General features: G+C 44.3%; 1 protein-coding gene across 4 annotated transcripts in view; it reads right to left on the bottom strand.

Moving 5' to 3' along the window:
- Positions 1-523: 523 nt before the first annotated feature.
- Positions 524-22,337, bottom strand: part of PRICKLE2 (prickle planar cell polarity protein 2) — a 367,969-nt gene continuing 346,155 nt past the window's right edge. For all 4 annotated transcript variants that reach the window (XM_055259214.2, XM_063630789.1, XM_055259215.2 and 1 more), the window contains one exon: positions 524-6,581. In XM_055259214.2, the coding sequence (XP_055115189.2) occupies positions 5,707-6,581 (875 nt within the window). In that variant the 3' untranslated portion in view covers positions 524-5,706. The remainder of the gene's footprint in view (positions 6,582-22,337) is intronic.

The following is a 22,337-nucleotide window of genomic DNA, read 5'->3' as shown; positions in this document are numbered from 1 at the left end:
ATCTCTTTGGAGACCCTGCTGTCAATTCTTTTGGGTATAGCCCAGAAGTAGCATATGGTAGTAATTCTATTTTTAATTTTTTTGAAGAACTGCCATACTGTTTTCCACAGCACTGCATCATTTTGCATTCCCATCAACAGCGTACACATGTTCCAACTGCTCCACATCCTCACTCACACTTGTTATTATTTTTAATAGTTGCCATCCTAATGGTTGTGATGGGAGACATTTTTAGTTGTCACAGTTTCCGGGGGCTGCTACTGGCATCTAGTGAGTAGAGGTCAGCGATGTTGCTAAACATCCTACAATGCACAGGACAGCCCTCTGCAACCGAGAATTAACTAGCACAAGATGTCAATATTGCTGAGGTTTAGAAACCCTGATTTAAACAATCAGGTTAATATTTCATAGTAAAACTCATCCCTCCATACCTGTGTCCTTTCTTTTCTTTGCTGAAGTGCTCAAAGGCAGAGACCACCCCTAAAATCTGGAAAGTGAGGGAGGGCTGAGAAGAATGGCAACATTTCTTTTATTCAAATTTTATTGGAAGTTTACAAATGTATTACAGACATCAGTAAAACATCATATCCATTTTACAGGGCACGGATCTCAAGCAAAGTGTTCAGAACAGTCTCTGGCAGAGCCCACACCAAAGGCCTGTTGCAGACCTTCTTAACAAACAGCTTGACACTCAACACAGAACACAGACTCTGGCCTGCCTCACCTTCCCAGGCCCTTTGAGGTTTTGTTTATGCAATTGAAACGAAAGCAGGAGATGGACAAAGCAATCCTGTGGAGGAAAGAATGAGTTTAGGAGAGGAAAACCTGCCAAAGTCCTAATTTGCTAAAAAAAATTTAATTAAAAAAATGGAGGACTCATAGTCCTTACAATGCTAAGTCAGGGTCCATGATAGAATCATGACAGTTTATGGAAAGATATGAAAATCAACTAGGTAGGTTTGAGAACAGACCTTATTGGTAAGTAACTCTCTCTGAAAAATTTAGAAAAGCTTGGTCAGTGACCTGTTGAACATCCATGGCCAAATGCCGAGCAGAGTGAAGGGATATCTCAGAGAACTCTCAGAATAGAACAAGAAGATTTTTCTCTATCCTACGGATTCCTCATATTCAAAACACAGAAATGTTTTCCTAACACTACGTGACTTTCCCCTCCTTTATATTTCCTTGAGGAAAGTTCGTTTTGTCAGCAGGAAGTAAGCTTATAAAATAGTATGGCTCCCAATAGTGAGTCGTATTTTATGGGAGTCTTGTGTTGACTAGGCTATTATGAGAAAATGGAAAAAGAATCCAATTTTTTCTTGATCTTAACTTTGAGGACTACTTCCAAATGGTCATAAGAATAAACTCTGGTATCTGCTGAGGCACGACAGGGACAAATCACTGGAGACAAGGCAAAGGCCATTTCCACTTCTCTTGTGCCTAAAGAAATGTACCTCAAAAGGTGGCCTTCTGAAACTGCCTTCAACAACTGGCAGTGGAGGCTTGGCTACTGAGTCTTGCATATGCAAATGCTATCTGCAGAGAACATTTTAAAGCCCTGAAGGTGCAAAACGGTTGCTAATAGCAACTGTCCTGGCATGAAGTATTCAGATAACCCGTTCAGTTTTCCACTTTCCTTTGTCATGGACGGATCTTCCTTCTTAGGCTTAAGCGTCTGTTTTCTGCTAGAAATACACAAAGAACACTTCTCTTTGGAATTTAAATATTTATTTATTTTTTGTGAGAAGGTGGGATTACATGAAGAATAAGATGAAGTCTTACCTCACCTCTGCAAAATGAAGACTGCCTGTAGTAATTGGCAGAGAATATGAAAATGGTAAAGGAGGTAAAGAGATTTTTTGTCCTTTAGCCTAAGAAGTCAGCTTCCTCGAGCTTCCACAACCTGGGATGGGCGAAGGGCGGGTGAATTGGAGTCTCCGAATTACTTATACATATTGGTTCCTAAATGTTCGTAATTATGCTTCAGTTCTGGTTCTATGGCAAGAGAACCAAGAGTGGAAAGACAGAGACGAATCAGTTCACAAATAAGATTTGTTATCAGACCAATAAGATCAGTTCTGATCAACTGGTCCTGGCTGGTTGGAGTGTTGCAAAGATCTGTGAGGCTGCACCCACATCCTCAGCGAGAGTATACAGTGATGCACTGGTTGTATCTGCTCAGCTTGCAGGGAGCGCAGAGCACATGCCACATATATGTCATCACAGGCCTCACCTAAATTCAACAATAGCTAGTAGTACCCAAGAAGCAGAAAGCTGCTGCAGAAGGAAGAAAACATAATCTTGTTATAGTGCAGGAACATCCTACAGGAAAAGAGGATTAGAAAGCACTACTTCCAGATCCTGAATTATAAACACAAAATTGCTCATTTGCTTGACTGGTTGGGGGTAGAAAGGAAGGAATAAAAAATAAAAGGTGAAAGTGGAAAGAAGGTGTCAAAAAATCCACACCAGGACTTCTTCCTTGGACGTATGAAAAACCAGGGAGCATGGTTCTGATCTCCCTTACCTCATTCACCTTCACACTTGGTAGAGATCCCACAACTATATGACAGAAGGAAAGAGCCCTGAATACTATCCTCAATGCCACCTGGCTGCCAAGAAGCCTTTTCACAGTACCAAGGGTGGAATGGATTGGCAGAGCCACTCACGAAACTGTCAATGACTTATACTTCCTGGGCCTGGGAACAAGCCAGCTATGTTGCTACTGAATTGAGCAGCAATAGGAAATGAACTGAACTCCGAAGTTGCAGTTCTAACCAAAAGACAAGAAGATCAATATTAGGAGAGGTAGGAAAAATAACAATCAGGGCACTGGAGAAGAGAGAACACTGGAAAAAGATTACTATTCTGGAAATCAGTCTGTTGAAGATGGAATTATGATCTAAGAGGAAGTGAGTACAGGCCCCACTCACAGGAGGAGCTTGTCCAATAAGAGTTAATGGTTGTGATGCAGGAATTAGGTGAGGACCTTAAGTTCTTGCCTCAGGAAAGAATGTATTGGGAGTGGGATTCTGGGATGTGATGTGTGAGCTATCACTAGCAGGTGGAATTCCAAATACAATGATGTCCTTCTCCTCAACAGGGCATTCGTTTGGAGGTTCTGCCATCATTGTAAGGAATTGGCCTTCCTCATTCAGCATTCTCTGTAAGGTTGCATTTGGGGTCAGAAGAAATCTGCAATGGTAGAATAGAGGGAGGGAATCTTGCTAGTAGACAGTTTTACCCTGAAGCTTGCATGTCATTTCATCTCAAGCTCTGAGCAGTTCAGCGCCTGGATGCTCTCTGGGCATCTAGACTTATGCCTCCAGACCCCTCTGGGCACTGGCCAGGTGTCAGTTTTTAGGCCACCTTCTTTCTGCTGATGGTGGTTGAAGCTTTCTTTGAGAAATGTAAGAGGTATTCTGAGAGAAACAGAGTTAGGAAGCAACTTTTACTGGGAGAATTTCTTTCACTGGATTTGGGGCCACAGAGGACAGACATACTTTCAACCGTTTGCTAAGATAAGTGATCTACTTTTCCCCCTCTCTTTTCTTTTTCCAAAATTGCCTTTTTAGTTTCATCAGTCAAGGAACTTAAAACTCCAAATTGGACTCGCACAATTTCTACCAGAAACCTGCCACTTTAGTAGCACGGTATTGCAAATTATTTCTTAATCAGTTTGCCAAGCAGTTTACAAACTTACTATACAAACGTAATAGAGTTAATTCTCCGGAGGCTCGGATAATTAATGAAGCATTTAGATATGAAGATAGCATGCGGAAAACAGCCACAACCAACATGTGCATTGCTTTTTTGAAAAAATCAGTGACAACGACAAATGTCATATTAATACCTGAAAAGCAAATTATTTTAATACATCCCGAATGGAGTGCCATTACCATGTCCTTTACAGCCTTCCTTTCCTCAGACCCATCTGGGACGGGGTCTGAAATGCCGCTTTTGACATTCTCTCCATAAAAAATACTAGAAAATGTTAACTACTATACTGAAAGAGATCACGCTCACCTCACCATGGCAGATGGCCACTGAGATACACCGGGCACTACATCGACAGTACACCTCACTACAGGTGGGTCCTCCGATGGATTATTTCAACTGCCACAATCCACTAAGGGGAGGAGGAGGATGGAAGAAACCAAGTGCTTCATTTTTAACTGAAGCAAGGTAGGGAGTTTTATTTTACTATAAACAGCACAACCGTTAAATGTCTTCATTAAGCAAACTCACTTTTGAGCCCATTTTCTGACCAACAGTCCTCAAAGTTCAAAATGGAAATACCGTTCCAACAAAGCCTGTTTTTCAAAGACATTGCACCACTGAAATCTCAGCAGCTCAACCTTCCTGGGTAATCCAGATACTCTGGTTACTAAGCTGGTTACACTGGATTCTTCCTACAATCTCTGGGAGCTCTTCGAGGTGGTTGTCACCTGTCCTCTGTTTCATTTCCAGTTTTTCTTTTCCCTGACCTGCCTTCAGATTCTCCTTTAACTTCTACCCTTGACCTGCTTTCTGTTTTCAAATAGCCTTGTTCCTTCTCCAGGCATGACACGTCACACACCGTCCCTCCCAGAGCCCCCTCAGAATCCTTCTGTCCCTCAATCCCAAATGCTTAAGTTCATTTGCTTTGAGGACAACCGGTTGTCAGGCTAAGGCAGCAGTTCTGTCTGCCTTGGTAAAGGAAAGCAGATAATACAATCCAGGAAACATGAGCACCAGAACATAATGCCACATTCAAAACAACGTCATGCTGACAGCACACAACGGCACCACTCACAGTCACTTTTACTTTCCCCAAGGGATAGATCAACATTAAGTAACTTCAACATTCCCAGCAGGGATGGCATTTCTCACAGAATTTTACTGACACCGGTTGGTTTCTCTAATTGGCAAAAATTACATTTGCAATTTAAAAAAAATTACTACCACTTTGTAGAAAATAAATTCTACTGAGGGTGGGAGCAGACTTAAGGATGGCTCCTTAAGATGGAACAGAGCATAAAATGCTTTGGGTCTAATAGTTATTTTTTTCAGCCACAAAAAGCCAAATTGAATATATTCCTTTGAAAAAGGTCTCACTGACATGTAACAAATTGGTATAGGAAAAAAAAAAAAAAAAAAAAAAAAAAAGGTGGTACCGGGGCCACCTTTTAATACTACTCAAAGACAATGGTGGATGTGCATGCAACTCCCCACTGAGTACTACGATATAGAAATTCCTTTGATATTACAAAATACAAAAATATTTTATCAGAACTCTCATTTACATTGCATTTACAATGGACATGTAAATAACTTAGTCTTGGGTCCTGGCTAATAAACAAATTACTTACTGAAAAAAGGGTCCTAAAAGTAAGAGAACCAGAGAGGATAAAAGCGAGCAGGAAACAATTTACCATCTTGAGAGATGGCAACTCAACACAGAACTGATGGGAAGGAAGTGACCAACCCTGGCCTCGATAGAGTCTACTGTGTTTCCAAAGTGAAATGTGCAAATAATATTCAACATGCCAAGAACTGTGACTACCTATTGAGTCAATCTGTAACCTTGCCTCCATCTACTGACAGCATTTTCCCTTTTCTCCCCCATAAACCACCCCCAAAAGCGCTTTAACATTGAAAACAGTGCAAGTTTCTGAATTTACATTCTTAGCCCCCATCTTCTCCCATTCCCTGATCCCAATCATATTAAGAAATGATACAGTTTTTGCTCTTCTGTCTTTTCCTGCTGTGCAACTGTCCTCTGCCACCTAATGTGGAAGATTTGGGGAGGCCGTAGGAGCTGTATTTGTGCAGCAGCTCATCGCTCGTGACGTATCGCAGGCGCGCTGGCTGGGGGATGGGTTCTCCTAGGAAATAGCCCTCGTTGTCAGACTCTGAAGAGGAGGAGCAGGTGGAACACCAATCATATTCGGCGAAGTAGGGTCCCCAGCGGTCCCCAAAGGCATTCTGCAAAGCCAGGTCCGACACAGTCCTAGGGCACTGGCCGTACAGGTCCCTCCGGGACCCATGCCCCATGCTCTCCTGGAAGCTGCGCTGGCGCACGAATTGGTCGTAGTCCTCCCTGGCTCTCAGAGGGGGCCTATCTTTTAACCGAGAGATGGCCTCGCGTTCGCTGGCCAGGTGGAGAGCGTTGTCGGAGCGAGAGCGTCGGGAACGCCTGGACCTGTGAGGTCGGAAACGGCGGTTGTCGTCGCGTGAAGTAGCTCTTCTCCGGGTGCGTTCGCTCATGGGCTGGATCCTCACGCCCTCCTGCCCTGGCAGCTTGCTGCCCGCCATCCCTCCATCAAAATCAAAGCTCTGATGCATCCTTCCGTGGGACTGCAGGTCTCTGTAGCCAATGGGGTTGCTGAGCTGGTGGAGGTTTCCCTCCATCTCCTGGTACTGCTGGGCAGAGAGCAGGCTGCGAACCGACTCTGCGCTCCGGAACTGCATAGACGAGTTAAGAGTGCCCATGTTGCTCAGCTTCTCAGACACATTCATTCCAGAGTCTTTGCTGAGGTCAGGCATGGAAAATCGGGATAGGTGCTCCTGGCGCTTGGCACCACCATCAGCAGAGAGGCCTGGGGGAAGAGAGGAGGGGACCACAGAGATTAATACAGATGTGCAGCAATGGGTATCACTGTCACTGCTGGTCATCTATCTAGGGTCATTATATACTGTCGTGCAGTTGTGTACTGCACAAAGGCCCTCTCAGGGGGCACATGTGCCTGTGAGGGGGTTCTCCCCACTCCACAGTAGGTCACTATCTACCTAGAGGGGGCACTTGCTTAAAATGCACCCAGAGATGTATTTTACCAGTTACTAGTTTCTCCAAAGGCTCATCAAAGTTACTAAGAGCCCACTGTGTATCTTATGCATGATGCTTCCTCTATTTGGAGTTTCACTTTGCAAAGTACTTTAATTACATTTTTGATTCTAATGATGCACTGTAAGCTCTGTAGGACAGATATTTTGGATGAGTAAACTTTAAGCTATAGAGGCTGGATCATGCCCTAGCTCTTTCTGGCAACACCGAACACTGGTTCCACAATACTGGGCCAGTTCACTTCTCTGTTAGCCTGCAGCAGTTGCCTGCTTTGCCTGCTGTCCCTAAGTGGCAGGTGGCTCCCTATCAAAAGTGTCTTGGACACTAAGTGACTCCCTAGGTATAGATAGAGAAATATTTACTCTCTCAGACCATTCAGTGAATGCTCCAAGGTTGTAAATGCGTCCCTAGCAGCCAGAAGATGTGGGTGGGACCCCAGGGGACCTCTCTGTCGCATGGGGAGGGACTTTTAAAAGTAAAGCAGTAGGTCTGATGCTCTCTAACAGCAGGTGTCCCAGCAATGGACCTCCATTTCCTAACTGCTGTCAAATGAGCTCCTGGCATCCCTGAGATGAAAACCATTTTGAAGGTAGTGGGAGATACTGACTGCAGTAACTTCCATGTTGCTCATCATCAAGCAGAGCTCTCTAAGGAGATGTTTAAGAATGGGCCAGGTGGCAAAGTCTCAGCATTTTCCACTCATTATATATTGCAAGGATCAGCAATTTGCCATTTCTGGTCATAGACAACATGCCTTTGGATTGCAGTGGCCCATTATCGCCCCTGCTCCTGATTATTCCTGTCTCCTTCCGGGGCCTCCAACTTCCTCTTCTGTGACAAAACCTAAAGCAGTGTTACGAGCACTTTGCAAAATTACTTGGCAATATTTACTAAAGCTAAATACACATACACATATATGAATTCTGAATAAAGCCACTCTAAATATCCTTGCCCATTTTTTGTGGACTTATGAATTTCTGTTGGGTGTATGACCAAGAGTAGAAATTCCACAATTCTCCATCTTCACTCTTGGTTATATATTAAACAGAAGTTAGTAGGAAGGTCCAAGAAATGGACAAGGGTATTCAGAGAAGCTTTCTTGTAAGAGCCCAGAAATGGAAACAACTCAAATGTCAATCATCAGGAAAATGGATAAATACATTGTGGTCTTTTCTACCACTCCCCACTAAAAGGAATCTAGGCTCTTTAGAAAAATGGCCAATTACAGGATAAAGGCAAGGAAATTAAAAGAACCAGGATCTTGTTATGCCATAAAGTTAAGAAAGTATTAAAAATAAGATATGGTAGGGGTTTGTCAGAAGAACACAGGGCCTAACTTGAAGGTGCCCCCACTGGCCAAATCTGAACAATTTGAGCATTAAAATACTTGAGGGAAGTAATGACTTATAAACCACTGAAACAAATAGGAATTCACAAGTCCATACTGATAACAGATAAATAAAAACATAAATAAATATACAAATGTGGAAAAGAGAGGGCTCTATGTATAGCGGAATGCCAACCACTGTCAGTAGAGTAAGTTCACAAGGAGGAAGGGGGTGCCAGATTTGGAAAGTCATTTTATAATCATTGGAGGTAGAGTGCTTCACACAAGAATCAAAAAGTGTGCTAAATTTAGGGGGTAAAATTTGATGGGAGACAGCATTGTTTTAAAGTCTTTCCCTGGCCGGGCGCGGTGGCTCACGCCTATAATCCCAGCACTTTGGGAGGCCGAGGCAGGCGGATCACGAGGTCAGGAGATCGAGACCATCCTGGCTAACATGGTGAAACCCCGTCTGTACTAAAAATACAAAAAATTAGCCGGGCGAGGTGGCGGGCGCCTGTAGTCCCAGCTATGTGGGAGGCTGAGGCAGGAGAATGGCGTGAACCCCGGGGGGCGGAGCTGCAGTGAGCCGAGATCGTGCCACTGCTCTCTAGCCTGGGCGACAGCGAGACTCCGTCTCAAAAAAAAAAAAAAAATAAAATAAAAAAATAAATAAATAAATAAATAAAGTGTTTCCCTACACATTGCTTATTAGTTGCAAGGGAAGAATTAGTAACTAAACAACGGTAAAATCAGACAACACCTTGACCTTAAGTTCAAACTTAACATCCCTGGTGAGATGCAACTGCACCCTGCATGCCTCCAGTTGAGATGTACTGAGAAGGGCACACTATCCCTTATGTAGTATTCCAGTCAAGAATGTATTTCTTGAATGTATTCAGGAGGAAACATTAGACAGATCCCAAAAGGAGGGACATTCGTTATGAAAAAAGGGACTGTAGTCTTTTTTTTTTTTGAGACAGAGTCTCGCTCTGTTGCTCAGGCTGGAGTGCAGTGGTGCGATCTCCGCTCACTGCAAGCTCCGCCTTCCGGGTTCACACCATTCTCCTGCCTCAGCCTCTCCGAGTAGCTGGGACTACAGGCGCCTGCCACCACGCCCGGCTAATTTTTTGTATTTTTAGTGGAGACGGGGTTTCACCGTGGTCTCGATCTCCTGACCTCGTGATCCGCCCGCCTCGGCCTCCCAAAGTGCTGGGATTACAAGCGTGAGCCACCGCGCCCGGCCGGGACTGTAGTCTTAAGACCAGACAAGACTGAGAGAATGTTCTAGATGAAAGGGTATGAAGGAAACATGGCAATTACATATAATTCCTGATCCTGGACTGGAACCTGCTCTGTAGGGAAAATAAATGCTATAAAGTAGGGGTTCCCAGACCTCAGGCTACAGACTGGTTAGGAACCGGGCCACACAGCAGGAGGTGAGTGGTCAGTAAGGGAAGCTTCATCTGTATGTACAGCCACTCCCCATTGCTCCAACTGCTGCCTGACCTCTGCCTCCTGACAGATCAGCAGCAGCATTAGATTCTCATAGGAGTGTAAACCCTATTGTGAACTGCTCATGCAGGATCTAGGTTGTGTGCTCCTTATGAGAATCTCATGCCTGATGATCCATAACCATCTCCCATTACTCCTATATGGGACTGTCTAGTTGCAGGAAAACAAGCTCAGGCCTCCCACTGATTCTACCTTATAGTGAGTTGTGTAATTGTTTCAGTGTATATTACAATGTAGTAATAACAGAAATAAAGTACCTAATAAATGTAATGCACTTGAACCATCCCAAAGCCATCCCCACCCCCTGGCCCCAGTCTATGGAAAAATTATCTTCCACGGAACTGGTCCCTGGTGCCAAAAAGGTTAGGGACTGCCTCTATAAAGGATAATTTTTGGTCAACTGAAAAAAAAATGGAACATGGGCAATAGATAAAAGTATTATGCTAAATTTACTGTGGTCAATTAATAATGGTGACAATGTGGGAGAAGATCTTTATCCTTGGGAAATATATATGGAAGGATATGGCGGTAAATGGCCCAGACGGATGCAATTGCTCTCAAATGGTTTATAAATAAAATGTGTGTGTGTGCGCGCGTGTGTGCGTCCATGTGAACATGAAAGAACAAATGTGGCAAAAGGTTAACAATGGATCAATCTACGTAAAGAGCACATTATAGGTGTCGTTTGTTCTATTTTTATAACTTTTTTTAAGTCTGAAATTACTTCCAAATAAAAAGTTTCTTTAACATTGGAATATATTCATCTGATATGATGGTTTTTAATTCTGAAGGAAATTTGGAAACATCTGGACACATTTCTGATTGTCACTATTAGGACGGGATTCTACTGGCATCTAGTAGGTAGAGGCCAGAGATGTTGCTAAACATCCTACAATGTGAAGGATGGCTTCCTTGCCTCCACACAGAATTTTCCAAACCAAACTGTCAACAGTCTCAGAATAAACCCTGATAAAATGGAATATTACACAATAATGAGAACGAATAACTACACCCAAGAACACGGATGTATCTCGTAGAAAATGCTTGGACATGCAAAAAGAATATGTGCTGTATGATTCCATTTATATGAAGTTCAAGAACAGGCTGAGGCTATCTATAGTGATACAGGTCAGGGCAGTGGGAAGGGGTATGAAGAAGGCTTCTAGGGCACTGCAATTGTTCTATAACTAAATCTGGATGTTGGCTATAAAACAACACACGTGTAAAAATTCACTGAGGTGTAGTTTTAATATTTGTTTGCTTTATTTTGTGTAAGTTATATCTCAATAAAATGGAGTAAAAGTAAAGCAACGTTTGGCCAAGTTTGGTGGCTCTTGCCTGTAATCCCAGCACTTTGGGAGGCCAACGAGGGTGGAACGCTTGAGCTCAGGAGTTTGAGACAAACCTGGGCAACATGGTGAAACCCTGTCTCTACTAAAAATACAAAAATTAGCTGGGCATGGTGGTGCGTGCCTGTAATCCCAGCTACTCGGGAGACTGAGGTGGGAGTATCACCTGAGCCCAGGAGGTCGAGGCTGCAGTGAGCCGAGATCGTGCAACTGTACTCCAGCCTGGGCAACAGAGCGAGCCCCTGTCTCCAAAAAATAAACAAATAAATAAATAAAAAATAAAGCAATGTTTGTTAAAGGGTCAAATTTTAACATTGGATATGCCTATAAAGAAATTAATCTGCTAAATATCATATACTCCAGTCATTGTTTCTTTTAATTTCATTCCTGGGATAACTGTCAGGGCAATAGCATTTGGGGCCTCCAACTGCTTGCTTACTCTGCTGCTTATCTCTGACATACAAATCACAAAAGCTGATTTACAACAGCCTAATCACTTCCAGAGCCTCCCCAGTATGAAAGCAGAGAGGAGAGGATAACAACCTAAGATGATGAAAGAGTGGTTTGAGTGGATGAACTCTAGTAAGAAAGGAAAGAAGACGTCTTCAAACTCACGTCTAGAAACAAAAGGTGGACACAATGATCTTTGCAGGGCTTTCCACCCTAGCTCTTGAGCAGAATTAGGGTCAGCATAAATAACTTAGCAAATACTATTAATTCCCCAGCATGCTGTTTTCCCGAACCTGTCTTTCATAAGCCCAGAAGTGAAATGTTTTTGAGAGCATCCTGCTTGTGAACAGGTTCCTACTATTTCCGTGAGGAGGTGACCTCGAAGAAGAGCAGCTTCTATTCTGCTGGGAGGTGTACTGCCTTCTGGTATCAGGCTTCTGCATCCTGGGAAAGCTCGGGATACCCTGAGGCACCCCCTTGAAAAACAAAAGAGCTTGATCAGAGCAGGAGGGTCCTGTTGCACAAGCCCAGCATCTACTATCAGTTTTATCTAAATGTAAGCTATTCATTCCCCTGGAGTATGTGTGCGTGGGACTGGAAATACTACCTGCTCACTCTAGAGAGGAGAAATGCCTCTCTTCGGATTCATTAACTCAGATTTCCCTCCAGGGTCTTCTTGCATGCAGGGCATGAACAGAAAGGCCCATGTTGACCAAAGACGGGCAATAATGTGTACTTGCCTCTAAAAAGGGTAGTTCTGTGGTTACTTTCATTACTGGCAAAATCTAGAATCCTTATGCAGACCTTAAGGCCCTACGTGACTTGGCTCCCTTCTCTCTCTCCAAGATCATCAACTAAACACTCCTCCTCGCTTAACTCTGCTTCAGCTGTGCTTACATTCCTCCCCCTCTCCCCAAACACAACAATAAGCTTATTCCAGCAGGCTGTGGAAAACTCTTCCCTTTGCATGCCTGACTTGTGTTTGTTAAAATCCTCGTGTAGATGTCACCTCCTCAGCAGTGTCTATCCTGAACACTCCTTCTAAAGTAGCCAAGTTAGTTGTCTTCTGGCCAACCACTCACTATTGCACTTGACCCTTTTTTAAACTATCCACCCTGACTTATTAAAGTCATATGTAAGTTTGTAGCTGAATGAATCCCCTGGGAGCCGGGATCTTCTCCCCACTCTTCACTGTATTCTTGCAGAGCTAGCAGTGCCCAGCACCCTTTGGTGCTCAATACATATTCATGGAATAAACGTAAATGGATTCTCATGTTACCCACAGCTTGGAAAAATGCAACCACCCTCCGACCCGGAGTGGGTCAGTGCTGTGATCCACATGGGTGGGATTCCAAACATCAGGAAAAAAATACTGTGATCACACCTGTCAATCTCCATCTCTGGTGATTCATTATATAGCCCACCATCTGGGGTTTCTCCAATTTTAAAGTCAAAGTACACGTGATTTATAATGAGCTCCCTGCACTGCAGAAATGTTTTCTCCTTATTAATCACAGCTTTGTTGATGTGTTTAAATTATCAGCTGATACTGTCCCCAAGATGGAACTGTACTGTCACAGGTCACACTCCAACTTGAGAAACACTCCTTCCCCCTCTAACTACAAACAGAACTGGAGAGCTACTTTCTGGCTGGGTGACTTGGGGAAATTTTTAAACCTCTTGAGATGCATCAGTAAGATGGGCACAATGACAGGATGTGAGTACTAAAGCTGTAGTGATGATGAGATGAGGAAAAATATACCTTTCCTTTTTAAGGTTCATCATGACTATGGTGCATCTGTGTAGTTTTTGTTTCATCTCTGTCTTCTTGATAGATCAGCAGCTCCAAGAGGGCAGAAACTGTGCTCCTGTTTGCTAGCCCTGACCTCAGTACCTGGTATTCAGTATGCAGGAAGAAGGTTTAGTAAGGCCTAAAATTCCCCAAGGAAAGAAAGCATGCCTCAAGACTGTGAATGCCCTCCAGACATTTACAACTCATACTGATGATTTAGCTCCCTTTCAGTAGGGTCTTTCCTATATTATTTATCTATTATTTATGTGCTGGGGCAGAGACGTGAAGCAAATGCAATTGTTTAGAACAGGGATTTGCAAACTACAATGGCCAGTGAACCAAATCCAGCTCACTGCTCACTGCCTGTTTTTGTAAATAAAGTTGTATTAGAACACAACCACACCTATTCATTTGCATATTGTTGAGGGTTGCTTTCTGAAGTTGGGAGTTGTGACAGACTGTATGACCTGCAAAGACTCAAATATGTTACAGGCAAACAAATACTCATTGAATGCATGATTGTATGGATTAACCAATTTGAGAAACAGGGCCTGACGCGGTGATATTCACTTGAACACCAGCCACTATTGTAAATTATCTGTGCCTCCAAACCGTGGCTGGGATTCCTCCTCTACACAGATGAAGCTCAACTCTTCATTCCATTTGTCTGTGCTGAACAAGACACAGTGTCAAAATATTGCAAATCAATAGAATCCAACCTAATGGGTCTCTTAACATGCCCTTACTCTCCTGTAATAAACACATTTTTCTTTTCTTGTTTAAGCCATGGGGTGTGTGTGTGTCTGTGTGTGCGTGCTCAAGCACATGTGTGATAGGTAGGTGGGAGCTGCAAGCTAAATTTGCCAGAGAACTCTGGCTGCAGCACATAGTCTAGGGCAGTATCAGTACCCCCACATCCTCTGGAGGATCTGGCAGAAGAATCCCACCTGATGGCAAGAAGACACAGATATCAGGTCATTTCCCTCTCAAGCAGAGCTCTGTTTTCTTAATTAACAGAGAGGGTTTTTCCTTGCCAAATAATGCAGGCTTTATGAGAGGTGCTCAGGGTGATGATACAGTTAAACGCAGTGATTTCTCCACATCCCAAGGGTCAGTGTGACTGGGAGCTACGCAAACGTCCACGCACCGCAGGGGTGCAGGTTCCCACAAGATCCTTGGCTGTGCTTCTACAAAGAGAGGTCAGCATCCAATTCAGCCTGTGGTTCTCCGTGGTTTAACTGCCAACACGAAAGTGCAGTTGGGGCATTCTATGGTACACTGGCATTTCTGTCTGAGAAATGTTTCCCTCTTTACAAATAAGAGGTCTCACAGAAACTGACGTCTGCAAGAAAATCAATGTTCTTCAAAGAATGCACAAGGTCTGATGGAACAGAAAGAAAATCTTTGCTGGCTCCCCTCCCCCATGTCTCTGGGGGCAAAAGGTATGCATGCAAGTCCAGAAAGAAGAAAAAGACTAAGATTGAACGGCAGACTTTAGGCACATCTTTCTGTGCCTTATTTATTGTCCTGTCTCATCCCACTCTGCACCAGAAGACAGAGAGCTGTGTTTCTGCCAACTTCAAAGATACATTACCAGGCACCGTAGCTCACTCCTATAAGCCCAGCGCTTTGAGAAGCTGAGGTGGGAGGAGCTCCTGAGCCCAGGAGTATGAGACCAGCCCTGGAAACATACTAAGACCCCCTATCTACAAAAAACAAAAAGTTAGCCAGGCATAGTGGTGTGCACCTGTAGTCCCAGCTACTAGGGAGGCGGAGGCAGTAGGATCACGGTTACAGTGAGCCATGATGACACCACTGCACTCCACAACCTTTCAAAAAATAATTTTCTTAAGCATTCACATTTCACATTTCTGTGCAGTAAAGGAAATAGTATCTATTCAACCATGCCCTCCAGATATTTACAACTTATATTCATGATGTAGCTCCTTTTCATTAGGGTCTTTCCTATATGATTTTTATTTTCTTTTTTGCTGAGATAGAATCATGAAGAACATGGAATTGTTTAGAACAGGGGTTTGCAAACTACAGTGGCAATGGGCCAAATCCAGCTTACTGCCTGTTTTTGTAAATAAATTTGTATTCAAACACAACTACACCTATTCATTTGCATTTGTTGGTGATTGCTTTCCAGATTTGGGGAACTGTGACAGACTGCATGACCTGCAAAGCCTCAAATATTTACTTTCTGGACCTTTATAGACACAGGTTGTCAACCCTGGTTTAGCATGCTGCTAAACTGCTACACAGGTGAAGCCTCGCAGACCATGCAAAAAGTGTCCCGAGGTACAGATTTGTTTGTTTGAAGCATGCGTGGTGGTAGCTTGATCGGGTCTCTTGGGATCCGATTTCCAACTAAGTCAATCGATTTCATCAACACCCTGAACTTCAAATTGGCAACGGCTGGAGAGATACTGTCATCTGGGCAGCAGAGCTTAAATGCCACCACATGTTTCTTGGTGACAGGGCATGGAATGGCTCAGAGTATGACAAAGAAGGCTGGGTGTGGGGACGGAAAGAGGAGAGTGGGACAATATGAATGCACTCGAAAGTGTGATCTGTGGACCAACCACAACGCCATCCCTTGGGAGCTGGTTGCAGACTCTCAGGCCCTCACCAGACTTGCAGAATTCAAATTCACATTTGAACAAGATCCCTGGTGATTCTCATGTTCATGAGAGTTACAGGAACACCAAGATGATGGGAGTTTCAAGGACGATTTTCTTTGCAACACAAGGGTGCCTCTACTCCAGGAAACAAGACCCTCATACTCTCAGAGACTCTAATTCAGGGTTTCCCAACCTCAGTACTACTGACATTTCTGGCTGAATAATTCTTTGTTTGGTGGGCTGTCCTGTGCACTTCAGGATGTTCGGCGGTATCTCTGGACTCTACCCACTAGATGCCAGTCGCACATCCCTCTGGTTGTGACAGCCCGAAATGCCTCCAAACAGTGCCAAATGTCCCTGGAGGGCAAAATCGCCCCCAACTGAGGACCGCTGCTCTAACAGATCCCGTCCTTCACCTGCTGCTTGACCATAGCCCAAGGGGAGCTCTGTTCCTGCCCACCCAATTGTTGCAGTGAGTTAAACCTGCTCTACCCCACCCTGCAGACAGGAGCCTTGTCATGATGGGGGTTTCCGTTCCTTCTTTCTAGAGAAGGATTATCAGGGCTCTGCCTGGTCGGGTGTGGTATGTCCCCAAAACTGGAGAACTCTAAAAGTTATTTTCTCTCTAAACTCTTCTCACAAAATTCACATTCCTTTCTCTCAGTGGGTATCAAGAACTCCCCAGTCAAGGCCTTTGCTGTCTAATTTTCCTGGCAGGTTTGAAGCTTTTGAAATCCTGAGTTTTTGATGTATCTTTTTTTACTTCCTTACTCCAGCCACCGGCCTATCTAGCAGGTCTCAGGTCATCAGCAGATCACAAGTTGGCTTGCAGTCAGTTACACATCTGCCATCTGCTCTGGTGCTACCAGGAGCAGGGCTGGTAGTCTAGGGAACGATTTCCTCTGCCAGCTGCACTGGGGAAGGGAAAGGGAAGTGTGAGGCCAAGCCCTGGGGCAGGGGTGGGGGAGGAGGGGAGTGTGCATAACTTCTTACTTCACACTCCCACCCCCCAGGCGTGGCCTGCCTTCCCTCTCAGGGACAGGCTGTTTAGGCTCAAACTAAATAACAGCCTCTTTACAACCAGCTGCTTCCAAACAGGGTCATGGACTGATCTTGGTTTTCCCAACAATAGCGGCTTTGTTTTTTAGCAGCATTCATTCTAGGGACTCGCCTTTGAACTGGAGGTTGGGGAGTGACAAGCATTATAATGGGACTCGAATCACTTCTCTGACAGACCCAGTACAGTTACAAGGACAAGTCAGATAAAAACTTGAGGGTGGACTGGAGGTTTCTTACCTTCTATCCCTTTACTTGCTCATCCTATTAACTTCCTGATAAATCAGTGACCCCAACAAAGATGGAGTCAATTTTAACTAATACCACTTGTAAAAGTGAAGGAGGAAACCAGGAAGGGACATCTTCCAGAATCATGTGGAGTCAGTTTTAACTACTATCACTCAGCTCCATGGGGGATTCTGGTTGTATTGCCACAAAGCATATTGCTAATTGAAAGGATGCACAACAAATTCAGACCAGTTGAAGATTGTTTTCCAGAGTTTGTTCTGGGTTTACAATGACCCCACGCTGCTTTCTAGAACCCATTAGTCTGGGTCAACAAGCAGACCATGCTGTATTTACTTGGGAAACACCTGATTACATGAGAACAAAAGCTAAATGGCTCCCAAGTGGTAAAGAGTGGGCAGCCAAGAACCTGGGGACCCACTGAGTTGCTTCAAAGATCTTTGACAAAGCCCTGCTATTGCCAGGCGCTGTGAGCACAACTGTGACAAAGGCCCTTTAAAAGGACATCGTAGGAGGATATGACCTAGTGCAGGGAAAACAGATAACCAAGTCAGCACAGCAAGGTGACCATTACAGATAATAATCACTAGGAAGGAAATAAAGGGGATGCTATGGCAGAGAATAAAGACTGGACCTACTTTGAGTGCTGGAAAAGAACTCTGTGTTGGTGATGACTATGGGGAGACCTAGAGGATGAGAAGGAGCCCACCCAGCCAAGGGCAGGGAAAAGTGTTCCAGGCAGAGGGAGCAAGAATATTTTGTACTAGAGAAGGTGCCACATGCTTTAAGATGTAGCAGAAGGGCAATGACACTGGAGCGTTGTGAGCAAGGAGGACAGCAGCAGGAACGAGGCTCAGAAGGTGAACAGGAGCCACACGAAGGTTCTTCCTAGGCCACTCTGGGTTTTGAAAGTGTCGGGAGGCTGAGGCAGGAGAATGGCGTGAACCCGGGAGGCGGAGCTTGCAGTGAGCCGAGATCGTGCCACTGCACTCCAGCCTGGGAGACAGAGCGAGACTCTGTCTTAAAAAAAAAAAAAAAAAAAAAAAAAGAAAGTGTCTTTCATGTGCTGCTGACAAAGTTAAAAAAAGTAACTGGGAGGCAGCACAGGGGACTGGTGAAAGCAATGGCTTTGGAGTTCACCTTCCAGCTCTGTCCCTTGAAGCTGTGCCTTCTCAGGCAGGCCTGGACTGTTTTGTGCTCAGTTCCCTCATCTGTGAAACGGGAATAATCATACAACCTAAGGGAGAAGGTATTAAACGGGTTAAAACACAAAGTATTTAGAACAGTGCTGGTGCGGGGACACCAATGAAATGTTCAATCTTCTTACTGTCCTTTACTCCATATTTATCTGTCACTTTTAAAGCATTTTTATGCATGTTGTCATATATGAAATTGCTGGGCTTTGTTATACAATCTTTCTAAGTGGGAAAAGGGAGTTTGGATGATTTGCCCAAGGTCATACAGAAGCTATTTGAGAACTCTTCTCCCACCTCCTGCCTTTTATTACTGTGAATACAAAAAGTAAAAGGAATGTGGCCAGAGTGCCAGCAGTCAGAGATTTGAGGGGACAGGAGGCAGAGAGAAGTACAGATCCAGTGACACTCCCCAGCTTCTAACCAGCAGCTGCAATGAAAAAAATCCTTTTTATTAATGCATAGTTTTCTATTGTATAAATATGAATTACATGCAACATGGATGAATCTCATAAAGTAAAAGATACCAGATATAAAATAACATGTATGGTATATCCCATTTATAGAAAGTTAAAATCCACCCCAAATCATCTATGCTGTTAGATGTCAGAATAGTGCTTACTTTGGAGAGGAAGGAAGAGCAGTGGCTGGCAGGGGGCATGAGGGAGCTTCTAGGGTACTGGCACTGCCTATTGCTTGACTTGGGAGATGATAGCATCAGTGTAATAATTCACTGAGCTGTCACTTGTGATTTTTGCATATTTCTATTTGTTATACAGCTATATAATGTTTATGAGAAATTATCATTGAGAGGCAAGAATGCACTCATGACAATGTAAAAGGTAAATATGCAGAACTCACTATCCCCTACCCCAACACACACACACTTCCTCAACAGCATGTCTCACACACTAGACTTGTATGGCTGGCACACATGGCTCCACCTGGTGGCCAACACACTAAGCTTTATTTAATCTCAAGGGTTAAATTTCCTTTTGCCTTTTTAAGTTGGGATACACCAGGACCTTTATCACCTATGCTCTTACCCCTGGCCAAATTTACACATTTATTATACCTGCTTGTCCACACCCCTCCTTTCCCCATTAGACATATGCATTTCCCAATGGTGTCAGCCAACTTGATGAGGTGGGTTAGATGTTTGGATAAAAGTGGTTTATGGATTTAAAAGGCAAAATACAATGTACTCTTTTAGGCTTGGGATCGTTGCTTCTCAAGATCTCCCTTCTCTACAGCTAGGGGTTGATAAAGTGCCATTTGTGGGACAGCAGTTCATGACCTCAGGCACAAAAGAACCAATTACTAGATTGGCTGACAGATGGATAAATGGGTACAATGGACAAGAAGATGGAATAATTTTTAAATGGATGGGTATATGGTATGAAGGATAATAAAGGGTGGGGATAAATAAATGGAAGGATAACTGAATTAATCAATGAATGGGTGCAACAGTTATGTAGGTACAGGAGAGACAAAGTTTTGGGCTCTCAAAAAAAAGTTAATCTCCAAGTAAGACCTAATTAAACTAAAGAGCTTCTGCACAGCAAAATAAACTACCAACAGAGTAAACAGACAACCCACAGAATGGGAGGAAATATTTTCAAAGTATGCATCTGACAAGGCCTAATATACAGAATCTATAAAGAACTTAACTGAATAAGCAAAAAACAACTCCATTAAAAATGAGCAAAGGGGGAGAAGGCAAGATGGCCAACTAGACGGAGACAAGTGGAACAGCTCCCACAGAGGGACTGAGATGACTGGCATGCTTTTAATAGATCTTCAGAAGGAGGGCACTGAGAATGGATGGAGGTAAGACACAGAAAGCTGGGAACCCTGCATGGGCTACCCTGCAGCAGGACTCACTTTTGAACAACAACAGCTCAGGGGGAATGGGTGAGTTGAACTGGCAAGGACCAACCTGCTCTCGTCACAGGCCTTGGGAACCCTAGAAGGAGGGGACCCCTTGACCACCATGGACACTTGAGGTAGCAGGGAGGGCTGCTTAGAGAAGTGTTGGGGCAACAAGCCAGCCGATGTGGAGCCCAGAGGGTTTGCTGTGGGGGTGTCTGTAGTGCAGCACAGCCAGGGGTGGCCATCCCCCTAGACTCAACTTGCTCCCATAAGAGACTTCAGCCATAGGAGAATTGTTGGACCTGATCACTGAAGGGTGGTCTTGCACATCAGATGGAGCTGGTCTGACCTGAACACCCCTTAGTCTGTTGGCCTCTTCTGGGGCCCCAGCCTGGCCACACCTGCTTAGAGGGCAGTCTTGGGTACCTTGGGGGCCCACAGCATAGCTTCTGTGCCAGTGGATCTTGCCTGACTAGTGGAGAAGTCCAGTGAGGTGTGGCCTATACAGCCATGCATATGCTCCCTCCCCATACTGCAGCTTCACCAGGGCCCATGGCAATGCCCTACATCACTTTCCTGGCACACGTCTGCACAGATAGGTTTTGCTTTCCTTGCCCCGCCAGCACACTGGAGTGTAGTCTGCACCTACCCAGCCCCCAGCCACCATTGCAGATGGAGCTTTGGTGGGCATAGAGCCAGCAAGCCCCACCCCTGCCAGCACCCTGCCCTTATACTAATACTGCACAGAGAACAGCAGATACCCCCACACCCTCAGGGATCACTCCTGCTTGCAGGGCACAGAGAAGGCACCCAAACCTGCCCCAGCCAGCACCCTGCCCCAAGCCAATACCACATCCAGTACAACCACACACATAATCTCCAGCAGGGGCCCCCCACTCCACCCAGCTGTGCTGCCTCTGTCATTGTGGTGAACACCCACAGGGAGGTAGGCACCCCTGCATCTGCTAGCACTCTGTTACAGCTGCCACACCTTGGCACCTCCTATGCAGTGGACTCCAAACATCACAGAGCCAGAGAACAAAGCTGGGGCCCAATACAAGTCCCCTGGAGTAAGAGCACAGTCTAGGAATTGGGAGCTGGGTGTTGGCCCCCTAAAATCTCCCCAAAATGAAGCCAGTCAGCTGAATCCATCTTATACCAAAATCAAACCCTCAAAGTCATCAAATAGGATTAAGAAAAAAAAAAAAAACCCATGCAAAGGTCAGCAACCTCAAAGATTAAAGGTAGATAAGCCCACAAATATGAGAAAGAATCAGGGCAAGAATGCTGAAAATATGAAAAGTCAGAGTGCCTTCTTTCCTCCAAACAGCTGCATCACCTTTCCAGCAAGGGTTCATAACTGGGCTGAGGCTAAGATAGCTAAAATGACAGAAATGGAATTCAGAATATGGATAGGAATGAAGATCATTGAGCTGAGTACACTGAAACCCAATGCAAAGAAGCTAAAAATGATGATAAAACAATGCAGGAGCTGACAGACAAAATAGCCAATACAGAGAAAAACATAACTGACCTTACAGAGCTAAAAAAAACCCATTACAAGAATTTCACAACACAATCACAAGTATTAATAGAATAGATTAAGTGGAGAAAAGAATCTCAGAGCTTGAAGATTGTCTTTTTGAAATAAGACAAGCAGACAAGAATAGAAAAAAAAATGAAAAGCAATAAACAAAACCTTTGAGAAATATGGGATTACGTAAAGGGACCAAATCTATGACGGATTGGTGTCCTTGAAAGAGACAGGGAGAATGGAACCAACTTAGTAAACATACTTCAAGATATCATTCATGAGAACTTCCCCAATCTAGCTAGAGAGGCCAACATTCATAAGATACTTCCAAAGAAGATTATCCCCAAGACACATAATCATCAGATTTTCTGAGGTCAAAATAAAAGAAAAGGTGGAGCCAAGATGGCCGAATAGGAACAGCTCCGGTCTCCAGCTCCCAGCCCCAGCGACACAGAAGACGGGTGATTTCTGCATTTCTGCTTGAGGTACCGCTTTCATCTCACTAGGGAGTGCCTAACAGTGGGTTCAGGACAGTCGGTGAAGCGCACTGTGC

This window comes from Symphalangus syndactylus, chromosome 21, assembly GCF_028878055.3.
Source record: "Symphalangus syndactylus isolate Jambi chromosome 21, NHGRI_mSymSyn1-v2.1_pri, whole genome shotgun sequence".
NCBI classification, from domain to species: Eukaryota; Metazoa; Chordata; class Mammalia; order Primates; family Hylobatidae; genus Symphalangus; species Symphalangus syndactylus.
Note: the sequence above shows the minus strand (reverse complement) of the source record. Positions and strands in the feature narration are given on the sequence as shown.